We start from the raw sequence: 20,011 nt of genomic DNA, 5'->3' as shown, positions 1-20,011 counted from the left end.
ACAACCGGCTGTGATCGGGAGTCCCATAGGGCGGCGCACAATTGGTCCAGCGTCGTCCGGGTTAGGGGAGGGTTTGTTCCAGGGGGGCCTTACTTGGCTCATCGCGCTCTAGCGACTCCTTGTGGCGGGCCGGTTAAGCGGGAGGGTGTTAAGAAGCGCGGTTTGGCAGACGCATGACTCGACCTTCGCCTCCTGAGCCCGTTGGGAATCTGCAGTGATGAGACAAGATTTGAAAAAGGGGTAAAACAACACCCCCCCCCCCCCCCCCAAAAAAAGGGTTGTGGTTGAGGCTAGGGTATGTTCAACCCTGACTCATCCTAACCCCCCACCCCCCAAATAGCACTTCCACATTCCATATTTAAACCAGAATTATATCTGACTGACAATGGTGTTCAAGACAAGATGCATATTGTAATAATGTATAAAGTTTTATTTTCATAGGCAAATATTGTACATAACGATAAATTCCATATTGTTTCAGTCATCTCCGTGCAGAAAGATCTCATCTTGTCGTGGGTGTAAATGTTTTGGACTTAAGGATAAAAACCTGGGTGAATATCAGACCTGGATGTCAGTTCCACAATTCACTTTTATATAGCGTGACAACATGATCGGATGGTGGTTGTATGTACACAACATCCAGGTGGGGCACTTGAAAATTTGAAATTTTGTCAAACATTTTATTTTTCCTATTTGCTTTTCCGTGACGAGTATAACCGTAAAAAGGTTACCTGTAACACAGTCCTGTCCATTATATACAATACAAACATCATAATGACTTCCCTTCTCTTTCTGTTTAGATTCATTTGGCACTTACAGCTTTTTCAGGGAAGACTATAGTGTGTTCATGGTTCTTATATACGAATATAGTCTTTTCGGATTTAGAGGAGCTGACACTCATGTAAACTGAATGGCAAATGCTTCATAAAGTATACATATCACCGAGTACCAATGGCACAGGTGACTAGAGTTGTCAAACTAAAGGAGGAATGAGATCTCCCACCAACCACCACTTCAGAGTTCACATTCAGTTAGTCGGTTTCTCGTACGGTACGGCATATTTTTTGAAGAACATTGATATAAATGCACAGTAAGTTATTTCACTATGTATGAAGGGGGTGTTGTTGATGCTATAGCCACAGAGACAGAGCTTTAGCATTATCATGAGTTTAGCATTGCCTCCAACAGCTACCAGGAAGAGGCTTTTTCTGAGTAACATGACAGGATACTGAGTTCCTCCATAGAGCTGCATTTGACAATAAAAGCTAATTCTCTTGCTAATGTGCTTACAGTTAATTTTAAACCAAAAGACAACACATGCGCTGTCTTGCACTGTTAATAGATACACTGTAGGCTAAAAGCTAGCGTTGCTCATTGAGAGAACAAGCAATAGTTAATAGATGTGAGTACAGTAACAAAAATACAGAGAGAATAACACACAGCATGTTTTCATGTTAAAAATAACAACAATGCCATGAGGCTGATGGTACAGCATAAGCGATACATTGAATATATACTGTAGATAGTAGGTTTTGTTGCCATTCTAATTTCTTGTTTCTTTCCAGAAGCTTCACGTACACAGTTTCGCTAGGTGAGTGATAAAGCAGTGGGGAAGTGCATCATACAGAGAGAGGAAGTGATGTCACTGATGTGGTAGCAGGAGGAAATGATGTCACCAAGGGAGAAGAAGACCACTTAGTCACAGCACTGTTGTCAATGGGGACTAGTCAGTAACATGGATCGGCCGTTTTAATTCTCCTCCATCACAGTGAATGTTTCAGATTCCAATAGAGCTTCTGTGTTTGTTGTGGCATTGTGGGGAGGAGCAGAAGCGTTACCAGGTGGCTGAGGAGGAGAGGGGGTCAGTCAGCAAGGGGTCAGTGCGGGTGGTTGAAATGCAGCAGGTTAATGCTAGGCCATGTCGATCTCTCTCTCGATCCCCACATACTTCAGGGCATCATCCTGGCTGTACCTTTAAGGGGCAGGAGAGAGGGAGTCAGGACAGTGTGAAGCATCAGTGTAAAAAATGCAAGTCATCCCACAAATATTACAGACAACCAAGGAAGGACTGCGATACCGTATTGTATCAAAGGCTCCAGTGTTCCCATGGCCACAAGGCTCTACCTATAGTCAAAGAAGAGCTCCTCCCCCTGTAGGATAGCCCGTTTGGCAAATATCCCGATGCGGTGGTCTCCATTCACCATGACCACTGCAACAACAACAGCCCCACAGTCAACCATCACATCACTGATTTGTACAAGTCACCAAACCATCCCACAAAACAGGCTTTGTATTTGTCTATGTGATCCTACCCTTAGCGTAGCAGTTTGGGTTCACCGAGTGATTTGCAAATCTGATTTTATTCCCTTTCCGTGTGGCGTCCACGACAAAGTCTGTTGAGACATAACAGGAACAGTGTCAGCTCAGCGATCACTGAACACATCGACAGTGATGTCCTTTAAAGGGTTAACTGTGCATCATCAGAGTGTTGAGGAATCATTTTTACCATTGTTCAGGTTGAAGAGGAAGCTGGACATGTATTTGTCGTAGATCCTCCCCCGTCGGTCCGCCTCATCTTGTGAGATCAGCTGCAGACAGACAGTTTCAGAGTGTGCTGGTCAGACTAAACTTTTTATACATTAATACAAAGCCATTAATACAAACACATATTGATACTGTATAACACCCACACCCAACTATACCCCATAACATGATAAAGAAAGCTACATTCAACAGTTTTATGTATGTAGCCTCACCTCCCCACAGTACTCTGAGATGAACTCATTCTTCTGAACTGACTCTTTGATGAAGGTGCCCCATCCTGCCACGTTTGAGGGGGCCAGCAGGAGGTGCTGGGTGAGGTCAGAGGTTACAGGTCAGAGGTTAAAGGTGGCTGACATTTACTCAAAATGACAAGACAACACTAGAATAATACAACTGTGCATGTTAATATGGGTTCTGACTGACCTAAATTCAGATACAGCACATCATCAGCTATCAAGCTACCTGTAAAACCAGCTCCTATTTTCTATTTCATTGGACTGGAACATGACCCACTGGCCTACCTTCTTCAGCCCCCTTTGGATGCTGCAGTTCTTGCAGGAGACTACTTTGCTGTCCCAGTGGTCTGCGGCTCCACAGGTCATACACAGATCTGGGTCACACTCCCTTACTGCCAGGTAGCAGGGACACTGCTTGGTGTTGCACTGGGTCTTACAGCGGCAGCCTGGGAAACGGTTCTGGCCTGGAGAACAACGTAACATCCCATGACAGTGTTCAGAGTCAGACAGGGGAATGTTCAGCAGAGAGGCTTATAGTCACTTTTAGAAACAGCATAGAAACATACTGCGGTAACAGAGAGGCCATACGAGTTATATGCCTCAGTGGACTAGAAAACTATTTTTTAACAGAATTCTCTGTGGCGGCGTGGCGAACGACAACCGCATTTCATTAATGAACGCTGCCTCAACGATAAAAAAGCTGCTGCTCTGTAATGCACCTCATCAATCACTGACCTCTGCTGGCAGCTATGCTGAAATACAGCTATGCTGAAATGCAGCTGTGCTGAGAGTAATGGAAAGCCTTCTGGGCAGAGGAAGAAGGAAAATTAGCAGCAGACAACTTAAATGTCCCTCTCGTCTCCAACAGGTTTAGCTGGAGGACAATACTCCCTAACTAGAGCAGTAACATTAGTCTTGTCTCTCCTCCTTCCTAAGTGTGCTTCCCTACAGTCTGTGTGGCTGTGTGTGTGTGCATCATCGAGCAGTGTTTAGTCGTAGCAGTCTGACTGGTATAAACGTAGGGATGGATGATGTTGTAGCTCAGGCACTGTGCCTGTCACATCTCTTTGATTCCTCTCCAGGGCTGTGGCGCTCACACATGAAACCCTCCATACCCTGCTTCCTCTCATAACCAGGGAGGGGGAGCTGCTTCCTGTCATAAGCAGGGAGGGGGAGGGACAACTGTATTTCTATAAGAAGACTAAATGAGCCAATGCTGTTCTCTCTCTCTCTCTCTCTCTCTCTCTCTCTCTCTCTCTCTCTCTCTCTCTCTCTCTCTCTCTCTCTCTCTCTCTCTCTCTCTCTCTCTCTCTCTCTCTCTCTCTCTCTCTCTCTCTCTCTCTCTCTCTCTCTCTCTCTCTCTCTTCTCTCTCTCTCTCTCTCTCTCTCTCTCTGCGTTGGCCCGGCCGTTCTGGCTAATTTCTCCTGGGATGAATGTGTCAGAGCATTGTGAACACAGCCCCCTGCTGAACAGACGCCCCTGCAGCTAACCAAACCCTGCCTGCCAGAGGACAGCTTATCCTGCGAACACACAGCGAGGAGGAGGATCGTCTTACACACTGCTCCACTGTCTATTATGGCCTGTCCAAAGGGCCTTTTTATCCACCGAGAGAAAGAGAGCTAGTCTTCAGTAGAATTGTTCTGTGAACACATTCCTATTCCCATTACAGAGTAGAGAGTAGAGCTGCGAAACCTCTAGGAGTGTTCAGTATGTGGCTCTGTTTTTATATTGATAAGTCTTGGACTTCTGCAAAAGGTCTGTACGAGTTGGGATGTGGTGTGTGTGACCGTGTACGGTAGCAGTGAGTGTTTGGGTAAGGTGACACTCACACTCGTGCTCACACTGGCAGAACTTCTCACAGAAATTCTGGGTCATCACACAGGGACAGGAGCTGTCACATGGGTGGTCCGGGTGGTCACATGGCTGGTAGTTGTACACCTGATTGGACAAGTTATCTAGAGAGGACAAAGGCTTTAGTTATACAGAAATGCATATGACAATGTTAAGTTGACTATTTCAATACTTCAGTCAAGTGAAGAACTCACCTTTCTTGAGCTGTATCTTTGCCCATAACCTAAATGAAAAAAATGAAAAAAATGAAAAGCACTTTCAATAATCATGTCTTTTTCTGTACAAAGTTATTTGAAAAATAGCAGTTCATCACAGTTACTTTCATTTTCTGCAAGGTTTAATCTATTTCTCCCACTGATCTGTGTATCAGGGTCCATTCTGCAACAGGGACTGGGAGTGAGTGAGTGTAAAAGTCGGCGGCCATCTTGCCTGTGCTTCCTCTTCTTCTTCTGAGGGGAATTGCCACCATCCTCCAACGGAACGCGATGGATCAGGACCTCTTTCACAGCAAACTCATACACCTGAAGGAGAGAGAGCACACACACATTAACACACAGATGCAGGCATATTCGTCCACGCATACACACAGATATGACACATCTATACACAACTATGCAGAATCTTGTGTGGTTCTGGACTTGGTCCCATTGTGTAGTTGAGTGTCACTCAAATTAGGCTGGGAAGCGCATCACTGCATCTGATTACTCTATAAAACATCCGGCCCTCTCCTCCCTACCAGAACCCACCACCATCTCAGTGTAATACACACAGACACACACACACACACACACCCATCCCACTCCCCACACACACCCGCAAAGCCCCAAACCACTTATGCCTGCCAAAAACACCGATTTGGCTTCCTCCCTAAAACAGACAGACACACATTACGCAGAGGGAGGGACTGGGAAGCTCGTAGCAGCAGCGTTTCCATCCAGCCAAACCACAGGCTCTCTGAGGGATAACAGGGCCATGCTATAGAGTCACACTAGCATTGTGTTGGGATCCCTCAGACTGGGGGATGGGATGCTGCTGCAGGGGGCAAAGCTACTTTGCAATGTCTGTGGCGGATCTCTGTCGTCGCGCTTCGCGCTCTTTGTCTCTCTGTCTTTGTTTTGGAGGATTGGAACGTGTCTCTCAATGGCTTTGTAAATCTGATCAGAGGCCCTAATATGTTTCCCATACAATACTCCCATAATTCTCCCATATTATAGACACATAACATCCCCACAATACCTCAGCTAGGAAGGGATCTGTTTGCTATAAGCCGGAGTCTCTGAGAATAACAAAGATGTCATGTACGTAAAAGTCCTAATTTACGACAATTTTCCACACAGTATTATGTGTTACGACACTTCTATCAATGGCAACACACTACAACACAGTCACAGCACAACTTTGTTATCTTGTCTGTCTGTACAAGTCTGTAATGTGTTTGGTCGTTTGTGTGTATTCCAGGAGACTTGCTTTAATTGGTGTATCAATAGAGTATATGAGCATCTGCTGGGTGTAGGTTCTTGGTGGTTCACCTGTTTGCAGGTCTTGGTGCTGATGAGGCGAGCGATGGAGCAGAAGTTGTTGTAGTAGGTTCCGTGCAGCACTCTGAACAGAGACTCCTCCGCCCCGCTCCACTGGACAGGAGTTTCCACCTGCTCCCCGTGCTCCTCCCCCGGGCGCAGCTTGGTGGGAGTCTGACAGCGAGAGTTGCTCTCTGACCATACGCAAAAACACACACATGCGCACACACACAGACACACACACACAGAGAGGGGGTGTATTTGAGACTTATGCTCATACACACACTGCCAAAGGCAGAGAGCGACGTGTTGCTTGGCAACAGGTTCAAGGCTGTGTTACTGTGACCACATGCTATGACTGGGGAATGCTTATTAGTCCGCTCATCAATCTGTTTTTACACATGATTTGAGCTAGTGGGGAAGGCCGCTGGGCCACCAGCTTAAGTCAGTAGTCTATCTTCAAAATGAAGAGCTGCAGTGACATCACAGTACAGATATTAGTTCCTTCCAAACTGAATGCAAGAGAGAGACAATAGAGAGAGAGAGAGAGTGATTAAGACAGAGAAAACAAGAGTGAGGGGAAAGTGCTCTTTCTCCCTCCCACTGTTCTCCACATGAGTCTCACAACAGAAAGAGGAAACCAAGGGGAGGGGCTGAGTGAAGAATCTGTTTGTTTTGGGGCTGAAGCGTGCAAAACCCATGGTTGGATTGTTGTGTTTGGAAAGCGAGTGAGAGAGAGCGAATGGTTTTTCAAAACTGTCATCTTCAGCCAAGGTTCTCTTTGCTGATGTACTGCATTCAGCACACATGAACCATTCTGGCATGTGAGAATTAGTCAATCCATTCTGTCAGTAATACACTGAGGTATGACAGATATACTGTAATAGCGTAGTAGTTGAGGCATTAGTGTTTTCCTATCTAAGAAGATAGGAAGCTGGTAGTCTCCTACTCATGGGTTGCATGTTTCGTCACAATATTGTTTTGAACGTTCGTTATGGACTGATGCCCAACTGAGCATTCAACTCAATGTATCGTCAATGAGCACTGATGAAGATTTAATCAAAAGTGCATTACAGTGGCTTGGAAATACAATGCCATTCAAAAGGAGGCAAATAATTAGAAGGAAAACCTTATGTCATAATTTTGATCTCGCCAGATTGACTTGATCAAATAAAATCAAATTGTATTTGTCACATGCGCCAAATACAAAAGGTGTAGACATTACAGTGAAATGCTTACTTACAAGCCCTTAACCAACAATGCAGTTTTAAGAAAAATAAGTGTTAAGTAAAAAATGTATCAGTAAAAAAATTAAAATAACAAATAATTAAAGAGCAGCAGTAAAATAACAGTAGCGAGGCTATATACAGGGGGTATTGGTACAGAGTCAATGTGCGGGGGCACAGGTTAGTTGAGGTAAATTAGGTAATATGTACATGTAGGTAGAGTTAAAGTGACTATGTATAGATAATAAACAGAGAGTAGCAGCAGCGTCAAAGAGGGGGTGGGGGGAACAATGCAAATAGTCCTGGTGGCCATTTGATTAGCTGTTCAGGAGACTTATGGCTTGGGGGTAGAAGCTGTTAAGAAGCTTTTTGGACCTAGACTTGGCACTCCGGTACCGCTTGCCTTGCGGTAGCAGAGAGAACAGTCTATGACTAGGGTCGCTGGAGTCTTTTACAATTTTTAGGGCCTTCCTCTGACACGGCCTGGTATAGAGGTCCTGGATGGCAGGAAGCTTGGCCCCAGTGATGTACTGGGCCGTACGCACTACCCTCTGTAGTGCCTTGCGGTCAGAGGCCGAGCAGTTGCCATACCAGGCAGTGATGCAACCAGTCAGGATGCTCTCGATGGTGCAGCTGTAGAACCTTTTGAGGATCTGAGGACCGATGCCAAATCTTTTCAGTCTCCTGAGGGGGAATAGGCTTTGTCGTGCCCTGTTCACGACTGTCTTGGTGTGTTTGGACCATGATAGTTTGATAGTTTGGACCACCCCGTCTTTTTCCTGTAGTCCACAATAATCTCCTTTGTCTTGATCACGTTGAGGGAGAGGTTGTTATCCTAGCACCACACGGCCAGGTCTCTGACCTCCTCCCTATAGGCTGTCTCATCGTTGTTGGTGATCAGGCCTACCACTGTTGTGTTGTCAGCTAACTTAATGATGGTGTTGGAGTCGTGCCTGGCCATGCAGTCATGGGTGAACAGGGAGTACAGGAGAGGACTGAGCACGCACTCCTGAGGGGTCCCCGTGTTGAGGATCAGCGTGGCAGATGTGTTGTTACCTACCCTTACCACCTGGGGGCGGCCCGTCAGGAAGTCCAGGATCTAGTTGCAGTAGGAGGTGTTTAGTCCCAGGGTCCATAGCTTAGTGATGAGCTTTGAGGGCACTATGGTGTTGAACGCTGAGCTGTAGTCAATGAATAGCATTCTCACATACAGTTGAAGTCAGAAGTTTACATTCACTTAGGTTGGAGTCATTAATCCTTGTTTTTCAACCACTCCACAAATTTCTTGTTAACAAACTATAGTTTTGGAATGTCGGTTAGGACAATGACCCCAAGCATACTTCCAAAGTTGTGGCAAAATGGCTTAAGGACAACAAAGTCAAGGTATTGGAGTGGCCATCACAAAGCCCTGACCTCAATCCTATAGAAAATGTGTGGGCAGAACTGAAAAAGTGTGTGCGAGCAAGGAGGCCTACAAACCTGACTCAGTTACACCAGCTCTGTCAGGAGGAATGGGCCAAAATTCACCCAACTTATTGTGGGAAGCTTGTGGAAGGCTACCCGAAATGTTTGACCCAAGTTAAACAATTTAAATGCAATGCTACCAAATACTAATTGAGTGTATGTAAACTTCTGACCCACTCAGAATGTGATGAAAGAAATAAAAACTGAAATAAATCTCTCTCTCTACTATTATTCTGACATTTCACATTCTTAAAATAAAGTGGTGATCATAACTGACCTAAGACAGGGAATTCTTACTAGGATTAAATGTCAGGAATTGTGAAAAACTGAGTTTAAATGTATTTGGCTAAGGTGTATGTAAACTTCCGACTTAAACTGTAGGTGTTTCTTTTGTCTAGGTGGGAAAAGGCAGTGTGGAGTGCAATAGAGATTGCATAATCTGTGGATCTGTTGGGGTGGTATGCAAATTTGAGTGGTTCTAGGGTTTCTGGGATAATGGTGTTGATGTGAGCCATGACCAGCCTTTCAAAGCACTTCATGGCTACAGACGTGAGTGCTACGGGTCGGTAGTCATTTAGGCAGATTACCTTAGTGTTTTTGGGCACAGGGACTATGGTGGTCTGCTTGAAACATGTTGGTATTATAGACTCAGTCAGGGACAGGTTGAAAATGTCAGTGAAGACACTTGCCAGTTGGTCAGCGCATGCTCGGAGTACACGTCCTGGTAATCCGTCTGGCCCTGCGGCCTTGTGAATGTTGACCTGTTTAAAGGTTTTACTCACATCGGCTACGGAGAGCGTGATCACACAGTCGTCCGGAACAGCTGATGCTCTCATGCATGCTTCAGTGTTGCTTGCCTCGAAGCGAGCATAGAAGTAATTTAGCTCGTCTGGTAGGCTTGTGTCACTGGGCAGCTCGCGGCTGTGCTTCCTTTTGTAGTCTGTAATAGTTTGCAAGCCCTGCCACATCCGACGAGTGTCGGAGCCAGTGTAGTCCGATTCAATCTTAGTCCTGTTGTGGTGCGTGATTTTGAAGGAGTCAGGCGCAGGAGGGTAAATCACAGAATAAATGGTTTATTCTGTAACACAGCGGTACGCAACAATACGTAAAACACTCCAGTGCTGGAAAACAACAAGGCAGACGGGATATCCCGGCGATACACAATATAAAAGAGCTCCACCAAGCTCCTGAGTGGCGCAGTGGTCTAAGGCACTGCATCGCAGTGCTAACTGTGCAACTAGAGATCCTGGTTCAAATCCAGGCTCTGTCGCAGCCGGCCGCGACCGGGAGACTCATGGGCGGCGCACAATTGGCCCAGCGTTGTCCAGGGTAGGGGAGGGAATGGCCGGCAGGGATGTAGCTCAGTTGATAGAGCATGGCATTTGCAACGCCAGGGTTGTGGGTTCGATTCCTACGGGGGGCCAGTATTAAAAAAATATGTATTCACTAACTGTAAGTCGCTCTGGATAAGAGCGTCTGCTAAATGACTAAAATGTAAATGTATATTAACCTCCACAATAAACAATCACACACAAAGACAAGGGGGCAGAGGGAACACTTATACAGGTACTGATGAGGGCATATGAACCAGGTGTGTGTAATAAACAAGACAATCAAATGGAATGATGAGATGAGGAACGGCAGTGGCTAGAAGGCCGGTGACGACGAACACCGAAGCCTGTCCGAACAAGGAGAGGAGGCTGCTTCGGAGGAAGTCGTGACACTTGTATTGACGCTTTGCCTGTTTGATGGTTCTTCAGAGGGTATAGCGGGATTTCTTATAAGCGTCCGGGTTAGAGTCCCGCTCCTTGAAAGCGGCAGCTCTACCCTTTAGCTCAGTGCGGATGTTGCCTGTAATCAATGGCTTCTGGTTGGGGTATGTACGTATGGTCACTGTGGGGATGACGTCATCGATGCACTTATTGATGAAGCCAGTGACTGAAGTGGTGTACTCCTCAATGCCATCGGAAGAATCCCGGAACATATTCCAGTCTGTGCTAGCAAAACAGTCCTGTATCTTAGCATCTGCGATTTATATTTGACATTTAAGTCATTTAGCAGACACTCTTATCCAGAGCGACTTACAGGAGCAACTAGGGTTAAGTGCCTTGCTCAAGGGCACATCGACAGATTTTTCACCTAGTCGGCTCGGGGATTAGAACCAGCGACCTTTCGGTTACTGGCACAACGCTCTTAACCACTAAGCTACCTGCCGCTACCTGACCACTTCTTTATTGACCGAGTCACTGGTGCTTCCTGCTTTAGGTTTTGCTGAGGATAGAGTTATGGTCAGATTTGACAAATGGAGGGCGAGGGAGAGCTTTGTACGCATCTCTGTGTGTGGAGTAAAGCTGGTCTAGAGTTTTTTTTCCCTCTGGTTGCGCATTTAACATGCTGGTAGAAATGAGGTAAAACTGATTTAAGTTTCCCTGCATTAATGTCCCCAGCCACTAGGAGCGCCGCCTCTGAGTGAGCGTTTTCCTGTTTGCTTATGGCCTTATACAGCTCATTGAGTGAGGTCTTAGTGCCAGCATTGGTTTGTGGTGGTAAATAGACAGCTACGAAAAATATAGATGAAAACTCTCTTGATAAATAGTGTGGTCTACAGCTTATCACGAGATACTCTACCTCAGGCGTGCAAAACCTCGAGACTTCCTTAATATTAGATTTCGTGCACCAGCTGTTGTTTACAAATATACACACACCTCCACCCCTGGTCTTACTGGAGGCAGCTGTTCTATATTGCCGATGCAGCGTATATCCAGCCAGCTGTATGTTATCCATGTCGTCGTTCAGCCACGACTCAGTGAAACATAAGATATTACAGTTTTTAATGTCCCATTGGTAGGATATCTGTGATCTTAGTTTGTCTTTTTTGTTATCCAATGATAATAAGTTACAAATAATGCGAAACAACACACAAAATAGCACAATTGGTTAGGAGCCCGTAAAACGGTAGCCATCTTCTTCGGCGCCATTCTTCAAACTTTAGATGCAGTATAATGTTAGCTTGTTAGCTAATATTGTTAGCTAAGATTGTTAGCTAAGATTGAGGGGAGTACACCGGATTTTTCCTACTAAACATTTGGCTACTTTAGCAATGTAATCGTATTTCCAGGCACTGTAATTTAGACTAAACTGTCGTTAGCCTCCGTCCAGAATGACTGGGCTTATCACGACTTTAGGGCACCACTAAGGCTTCAGAAGGTTCATAACAATGGCATGACGTGACCGAGTGACGGAGGTGCAACCTATGAATAAATAGTACCTTAGAAGCTAGTCTTTCCCATAATTGAAGAGTTTGTCTGTCTCTTAAAGTACTTACGGACCAGACAGACCAACATGAACATCGGCCGTGCGCAGGGGGTGGCCGTCCTATCGCCTCTGACCTCAAAACATCGGCTGTCATTTTCTGTTAATTTCCACAAGATTCTAAATGTTTAATCGCCACTGTTTGTTGACACCCAGCAGGTGATCTACTGCGCACGGCCGATGTTCGTGTTGGTCTGTCTCGTCCCTTATAAAGCTAGTGTTTCCCCAAGCTACCTGAGGAGCTGGTGGTCTCGTGGTCACTATCCCCCTCCTTGGCCTCCTCAGTGGTGCCTGACGGGCCGGGGCAGCTGGAGCTGGGGGGGCGTGGCTGTCGCCGCCGGCGACGGGACTTCTGGGAGCGCAGCATCTCCTGATCCGCAAACTCTTTGGCCCCTTTCTTTAGAGGAGGGAGCGAGGAAGAGAGGGACAGAAATGAAGAGATAGACGAGTGTTAAAGTAGGGCTGAATGGATCAGTACGTTATCATTGGCTTGTAGAGGATCTGAGCACACCTGTAGCAAAAAGCAGTCCAGACCACAGGGCTCTGTCTCCATGCGAATCTCCTTGCTCTTCCTCTTGTAAACATTGGGTGTAGCGTGAAAAGCTGGAAAGACACATACAGTATATTGTTACTATCAGTATACTAGTAGTATGTTAGCAGAACAGTAATACTAGGGACGTAAAACATTCAGCATGCTGCACAGACCCTATGGATGCTCTATAGAGCGTTCTCAGTGTGGACTTAGAATGCAGCTGTCATTTTCAGACCACAGTGGCAAGAAAAAAAATGGGCGCTCCTCCCATAAACATCTCTGGCATTTCATGAATTAATGGATTTGAGGGTTAAACTATCATTCAAATGAACGCCAACCCCTGTTGCTATTAGAAACCGATGGTGAGGTGGTGATTCGTTGAAATTATCCAGTCCAAAAAGTGTTTCCTTTTCCGTATTGATGACAGGTTGTCATCCATCAACAGATATATGTAGTATACCCAAGTTCATTGAGGTTTGTCTGTTAGAAGAGTGCTAACAGTACATATCGCCACGGTTAATGTCCCAGTTCTATTGATTTCAATACAATATCGATGTGAGTAAACAACCTAATCAATTCCATTCTTCAGTTTGTAAGGCGCTAATTTCGCAAAATACAAGTATTCTGAACATGTGTGACACGTGTGTGTAGGGTGTAACTTTTATGTATTGGTCTTCAAAATATCACCAGTTATTGCAGCATATTGATTATGAATTTGGACATCTAAAACCGGTGTTTTGACACACGGCCATAAATCAAAAAGCCATGACAACAGGAAGCGGCAACAGTGTCATTTTCAATGTATGTTTTAGGGATATAAATGGTACTTTTAAAATGATTTTTTAACAGAATTCTACTTGATCAGGTAAAAACTACTGAATGAGCCCAAAAACGTGTTATGATTTATTGATTTTGATTATATTAGTGAAATCATGCAAATATGTTTGTCCTGGCTAGTAATAATGCATTTATTATAACACTAGAGATGTGTTGATTCCAAGAGAGTCTGAGTGAGACAGAGAGAAAAAATAAAAACAGAAATCTAGAGGAAAAGCCACATGTTGACAGATGTCAATAGGTTAAAAACACAGAGAGAGAGAGAGAGAGAGAGAGTTAGAGAGAGATACAGAAAGTGAGAGAAAATAGTAAACCCATAGGACACATTACGGTGGAGGAAGCAGTCGTATTTGAAGCAGCGCCTGCAGAAGAGCGTGTGGAAGGAGTGTAGGGACTGCTCCCGCTGGACAGACTTGGCGAACGGCCCGTCTATGTTAGGGGTGCACAGGGGGGGCAGCTTTACCGGGCTGGGGGGCTCCAGGAGGTCCTTGTACCTAGGGAGGTGTCATTTGGGGAAGAAGGGGATAAAACAAAACATAGCCTTTTTATGCATAATATAACTTTGTATCAATATTGTATTTTGTATGAGCATGGTATATGGCATGATATACAGTAGAAGTGGGAAACTACAGTAAGTAGCTGTATTCTGACTCAAGTAGGCCTATGCCAGGGGTAGGCAACTAGATTCAGCTGCTGGCAGATTTTTGTCGGAGCGGATGGTTGTGGGGCCAGAACATAATTATAATAATTAGTACATTGCAAATTGACCACAACTAAGGCCAAAAACATATTGTATTTGAAAATAACAATCATTTCATACCTTGATTACATTGAGACACTTGGGAACAGATTTCCTAAATGAAACAAATGTTTAGCTGAATTCCAGGTGATTTTAGTCTTTTTTTAACGTAAAACTAAAAATGATTAATGTTTTGTTTTACTAAAAACTTTGAGGGGCCAAAATAAATCACTCACGAGCTGGTTTTGGCCCGCGGGCGGCCTGTTGCTGACCCCTGGCCTATGCTCATTTGCAGGTGGATTTGCATGAGAGTTTAGTTTGCGGTATTTTCTAAGAAAAAGGCTTTTCAGACGGTGATGCAACAACTTCTCTTTTGAGTGTGAGAAGAGAGGGCAGAGAGCATTATTAGCATCTCCCTGAGAGCTCCCATCTCCATGGTGAACACTAAGCAACGCTCGGCTAAGCACAGCACAGTTGTTGGGTACTTTTCTTACTTTTCCTTCAGCTCCTCAGTCGTACCCTTGTAGGGGAACATCGAGGCGATGGCCGTGAATATCTTATCATGCGGGATCTTCTTATTGGCAGGCAAATCCCTCACTAAGGAAGGTGGTGAGAAGAAAAGCAAAGAGCAGATCATTAGCAACTCAACCACCCCTTTTCTAGTTCCCAATTCCTGTTGAGATGTAATTGTGTTGCACTTTTTGCCATGTAAGCAATCATATTGGAACGATAGCAAAGTCCCGGGCCTATTATGAAGGACTGTTTGTCCATGTACTCTGTGTAATAAGAGAGTACCAGTGGCACAGGGTGTTTGTCATACTGATGTGTTCTTACACTGAGTGATAGTGTCTGAAGCCACAGTGTGTAGAGTAGCTCCCCCCCCCCCCCCCCCAGTTCCCATAATCCCTGGTGCTCTCAATGTGCCAGAGGTCACAGGGCCTTGTAACCGGAGCCTGTTCATATTGTATCTGTGTTCTGACCAAACAGGTTTCCCCACCACCCTGTCTGTCCCTGCGGCAGGGACAGTCTCTACGTAAACAATGCCAGGCAGTGCCACTGTGCTGGAACAGGGCGACCTGCTGGCTCCTGTACAACATGGGGTACAGTACAGTCACAGTGATCAGCCTGACCTGTACCCGCTGTTCTCTCATGCCACTGATAAGAATAGGAGGACAAGTCTATGCAAAGACAAATAAGCATGCACACTTCACTTCAGATAATCCAGCATAGTAAAACCAGTAACTCTCATATAAAAAACAGCATGTATTGCCTTTTGTTAGATAAGCATCCAATCATATCTAGGAGACATGAACTATGTTAGTTGTGGTTACATGTGTCAGTCAAAAGGCTCTGGAGGACACTTACCCTCTATGACACTCCTCCTCTTCCTCCTGAAGAAGGCTGTGGGCCCCACCTTGGTCTCTTCAGTCCCTTCCCCAGAGCTCTTCCTCACCCCCTTCTCCTCCTCTTTCCCCCCTTTCTCCTCTGCCGCCTCCTCCTCTTCCTCCTCCTGGTCTGAGTACTGGCTCAAGGCCTCCACTAACTCTTTAAAGATTTCATCGTTGATGAACCCTCCCTCTGGGAGACAAACCACACAGTCAACATGTCAGCGCCTACTGATGACATCACACAACATGCGTCAGCACATATCCCCTAAACAAATAAGATTACCCCAGCAGCACACAGCAACGCACGTACTGTACCGATGACATCAGAGAGCACGCCTAACCCCACGTCTCCAATAAAATAACTCACTGATAAATCAGACTGACAGTGTGCGTAATCAAAACAGGACAGAAAGGATGAGATCCCTAGTCTAGGTAGGTAGGCAGGTCACCTCTGTCTCCATGGACACCGTCGTAGTTGTCGATGAGCTCCTCCAGGAAGGCCTCGTCCTGCTCCAACACCTCGTCCCCCATGTAGGGGATGTTATGGAGGAACGTCTCATCCTCCACCTAGGAAACACACACATACTCACATCTGGCTGTGTGTGTGTGAGTGTTAATGTGGTACATGAATAAATATTAGGGTTTTTACACCTGTGTAATAACAATGTAGTAACGTTAGAAGCGACCTATCATGTTGTTGCACAGTAATTGAGAATTACTTTGTTATTGCATAGAGATGGAGTTGAGCGTTTATTGTTATTACACAAGTGGAATAAGGACGTGGGTTTTTCCTGGTGTGTGTGTATACGTGCATGTGTGTGTGTGTTGTCGGGAAAGCCCCATACCATGAAGTTCTGCTGCAGAGGGGACCAGGAGTACATGAAGGGGATTCCTGCCACGGTCGTCAGGGGCCGCAAGGCAACCGCCTGAGCTTTAAACGCTGGGAAGCCAAACTCCACCATGCACAACTGTGATTGGACCAGAGACAGAGGGGTGAGTATGACAGAGGAGGACAGACCTGCACTGGATTATAACCAACAGGTAGGCTACTATTACCCTACTGGATAAAGACGTCCACTGACACTACACTGAAATGAACTGTGAAACAAATACCAAGACTCTAGAGAAGTGCATTGTGAGAATTTCTGAACACAAGATGCTGCTCAGTCTGCCTCCAGGCTGTTTTCATCATAGGTTCTGAGAGAGTTTCGTTATTGACCTCGGTAAGACAGCCTCATGAACCCTTTTTGGCAGCTCAGCATCTCCCTGAAAAGGGATGAAACATCACAGTCCTCTATCAGCCTGATGGGAGAGCAGACCCTGGCCTGGTTAATGAGGAGGCAGGAGTCAGAATAGGCTTGAAAGAGCTAGTTAATTTTGAACATTAGGCAAAAATGTAGATTTCCCCCTAAATACAGATACACAAAAGTAATTATTTTTCATGATGGCCATAAACAATAACTGGTAGTGCTGACTTTTTTTTTTAGAAAGGTCTAGAACTCACCTTTCTGGTAAAAATGTTTATAAATTGCTGAGGTATACTCACTTTTGAGGACACAAACTCAAGTACATAGTACAAATATTATGAAAATATGAAACATCATATATGATTTTTTTCCCTATTCAACAAAAGTGGCGCAATAGGGCTTGAAATTACTGAAATGCTTTCTAAATATAGTAACAATCAAATTATAAACGACTTACTATAAGATTTCACCTTTCTTATAACTGTAAAATAAATGTGATCAAACTCAGTGACAGTACAATATTGGCAACCCTGGATTGCTGACACTATGTATTGGCCATTGAGAGGCTTTGAAGCCACTGGTCGGCCATATTGGCACTCCGCAGTAGGAGCAGTCCTCCATAGGAATGAAAGGAATTCTAAAGTATTTCAATTAAATGTTTCAAGGACAAAATTACATGTATTCAAGTATTTGGTGCAGACTCGTTACAACCTAATATTTAAACACTAAGTGATTTCGTCCATCTGTGACCAAGAGAAAGTGGTCTTGTTTCAATTCTACGAAATTATTTTGTATTTTTTCCAGTTGAGAGCTATAAATCCATCTGAGAACATCAGAGATGATGTTGATGAAGAGATGATCAGAGATGATGCGAGATGAAACTGTTATTGTTGCATCCGTTAGATTCTCCCGTTTCATAAGACCTATTACAAGTGCAGCTACGAGGTTCAATGGCACAGGAAATCGTTGCTCTGTCTGGATAGGGCAGAAAATGTGACGTGTCGCCCCCTACTGTATGTCTCTCTATCCTTTAGTCTTTCTCTCTCTCTCTTTCACCTTCTTGCCGGGCAGCGGTCCACCTGGGGTAGACAGGGGAACTGACTGGATCCTCAACTTGGACCACTCCTCGTTCAGAAGGTTGGTACGTTCCTCTATCTTCTGCCGGTTGGACATGAACAAGGCCTGGAAAAGACAGGGAATGTAAGAAGAGTTTGGAATACCTATACACATACACACAATCTCTCTCTCTCTCTCTCTCTCTCGCTCTCTCTCTCTCTCTCATTATCCTCACCTTGACCTCCTCTGCTTTTTTAAAGCGTTTCAGCTGACGGAGGCGCATGTACTCAGACTTCACCCTCTTCCTCCACTCCAACAGGCTACGGGAAGGTATGTTGGAGGCAGGACAAGGTGTTGGGGTCGGGATCAGGGCCGGGTCCGGGACTGGGTCTGAGACAGGTGCTTCTGGGGCCTCCTCCATGGTCCTGCACCATGATAGAAATGACTGGAGTTACTGGCACTGACACAAAGACAAAACACATGGAAGTGTCCTGGTCAATCGTGCATATGTTTGTATTGTTAGCAGTAGTATTAAAGGAGGATATCACTGTTTGTGTGAATGTATTGTGTGAATTGGTTGTGCCTGACTCCAAAAACACGTTTTACTAGGTTCTGGGATGTGATAACATCAATGGCAATTGGCAAAGTAATTTTCCAAGACCCCCCCCCCCCCCCGCCCACACACACACACACACACAACCAAATGAAACGCATGACTCAAACTTCTGCATGCGTGTACGTGAGCGAACCACTGCCCCCTTCTGTTAGCAAAAGCACCAAGGACTGCATAAAAAAGGCTTATAGCCTGGTCAGTGCTACAATGTGCCATTCGTACTCTTATCATGTGGGACTAAAACAACGGAATCATAAAATAACGGGCCTATAATAAAGTGAAACCGCAAGCACGTCAAACTTGTCATATACCTACACCAAATGGCAGTCTGAAAAACACGTTTTCCCCTGCACATACAACATTAGTAAAAGTGGGCGTGCCTCTTCTGAAAGCCAATATGAAAACAGAGCAGCTAAGTGCGTAGTACACTTTTCCCAAATTTCATAACCTCTTCTGCTGAATTCTATCCCACAAAATGTTCTGGAATTGGTGAGAAGCAAAACAAATGTCGCGCTGCGTAAAGGCTTTTCGTTTTCAGGGCAAATGAGTCGTATTAACCGTACCAGGCGTCAGCCTTCCTTAGAATCCTACACCAACAGCCGATAACAGAAGTCACATACGATGATGCATAGCCTATCCATTTCAATTATGTTAGTTTTACGCAATGGACAGCTTTCACGCCCAACCAATAACATTATAATGTGATATTTCTAATGCGCTTCTCTGGGATACGCGCACACATGTCTAGTTTTGATACAGTGTCGCAGTTAGAAATACCTTTAAGGATCCTCGTGTCCTCCTATTTGTAGCGACTCAAGCTCGCCACTAAAGCGTTGAACTCCCCGTTTGAGATCCACCATAAAATAAGGATTTCTTCGCTACGGACCCGAAGTAAATAATAGGGTCCGTGTATTTGTGTTCACACGCTGATGGGATCCGAAGATTCCTATGTCGTCCGCAAGCATGCTGAAATTGAAGTTGTACAGTTAAAAGCTGCGCACTTAACTGGCTCAGTTAGAGAGTGACGTCTTTATTATGATCACACTGTGCCTGATAGCTGGACTTGGGTAAAAAGCGTGCGACTTGAAAGTATATGGACATTTGGATAGCCCACATGTAGCTTATGAATGATTCTACTCACAAGGGCTACACGGCTACTATAAGGCTACTACTAACGTTATTACTACTAACAGAATACTATTAGTCTACTATTACATAGGCGACTAGGCTACTATAGGCTACTAATAATAAGAGGATAATACTAATTTATCAAAATGCTATAGTTGATAGGTAGTCATAATAATGATGATTAATATGTTTATTATTTGTTCATATAATGAAGATATATATATATAAAAACTAAAACAGAGCATCACTAACTGTAAGTCGCTCTGGATAAGAGCGTCTGCTAAATGACAGAAATGTAAATGTAAATATGTCTATAACTA

At 44.8% G+C, this 20,011-nt stretch overlaps 1 protein-coding gene across 3 annotated transcripts; it reads right to left on the bottom strand.

Annotated features, from left to right (window-relative positions):
* Positions 1-415: 415 nt before the first annotated feature.
* LOC311104306 (histone-lysine N-methyltransferase EZH1-like) lies at positions 416-19,589 on the bottom strand. 3 transcript variants are annotated; one of them, XM_084146115.1, is made up of 20 exons: positions 19,341-19,589; positions 18,186-18,375; positions 17,951-18,076; positions 16,493-16,615; positions 16,097-16,214; positions 15,625-15,837; positions 14,754-14,856; positions 13,851-14,014; positions 12,663-12,754; positions 12,386-12,548; positions 6,162-6,343; positions 5,062-5,153; positions 4,827-4,855; positions 4,611-4,736; positions 3,066-3,244; positions 2,757-2,852; positions 2,507-2,588; positions 2,313-2,393; positions 2,125-2,209; positions 416-1,972 (listed from the first exon to the last, which is right to left on the bottom strand). In XM_084146115.1, the coding sequence occupies exons 2-20, from the start codon at positions 18,369-18,371 to the stop codon at positions 1,912-1,914; spliced, it is 2,301 nt and encodes a 766-aa protein (XP_084002241.1). In that variant the 5' UTR covers positions 18,372-18,375; positions 19,341-19,589; the 3' UTR covers positions 416-1,911. The 3 variants fall into 3 exon arrangements, with proteins under 3 accessions (XP_084002241.1, XP_084002242.1, XP_084002243.1); XM_084146116.1 differs by having other exon boundaries at positions 18,186-18,410; positions 19,341-19,428; XM_084146117.1 differs by having other exon boundaries at positions 1,885-1,972; positions 2,078-2,209; positions 19,341-19,429.
* Between the last annotated feature and the right edge of the window lie 422 nt (positions 19,590-20,011).

The sequence above is a fragment of the Coregonus lavaretus genome, assembly GCF_964263955.1.
Source record: "Coregonus lavaretus genome assembly, chromosome: 28".
NCBI lineage: Eukaryota > Metazoa > Chordata > Actinopteri > Salmoniformes > Salmonidae > Coregonus > Coregonus lavaretus.
This window is presented reverse-complemented; position numbering and strand designations above follow the sequence as displayed.

Coding starts and splice junctions, on each gene's coding strand:
- LOC311104306 (XM_084146115.1), bottom strand. CDS start 18,371: ATGGAGGAGGCCCCAGAAGCACCTGTCTCAGACCCAGTCCCGGACCCG. Junction 12,755..13,850: donor ATACGACTGCTTCCTCCACC/GTAATGTGTCCT, acceptor GTGTCTTTCCAG/CTTTTCACGCTACACCCAAT. Junction 1,973..2,124: donor GAGCTCTTCTTTGACTATAG/GTAGAGCCTTGT, acceptor TGCCCCTTAAAG/GTACAGCCAGGATGATGCCC.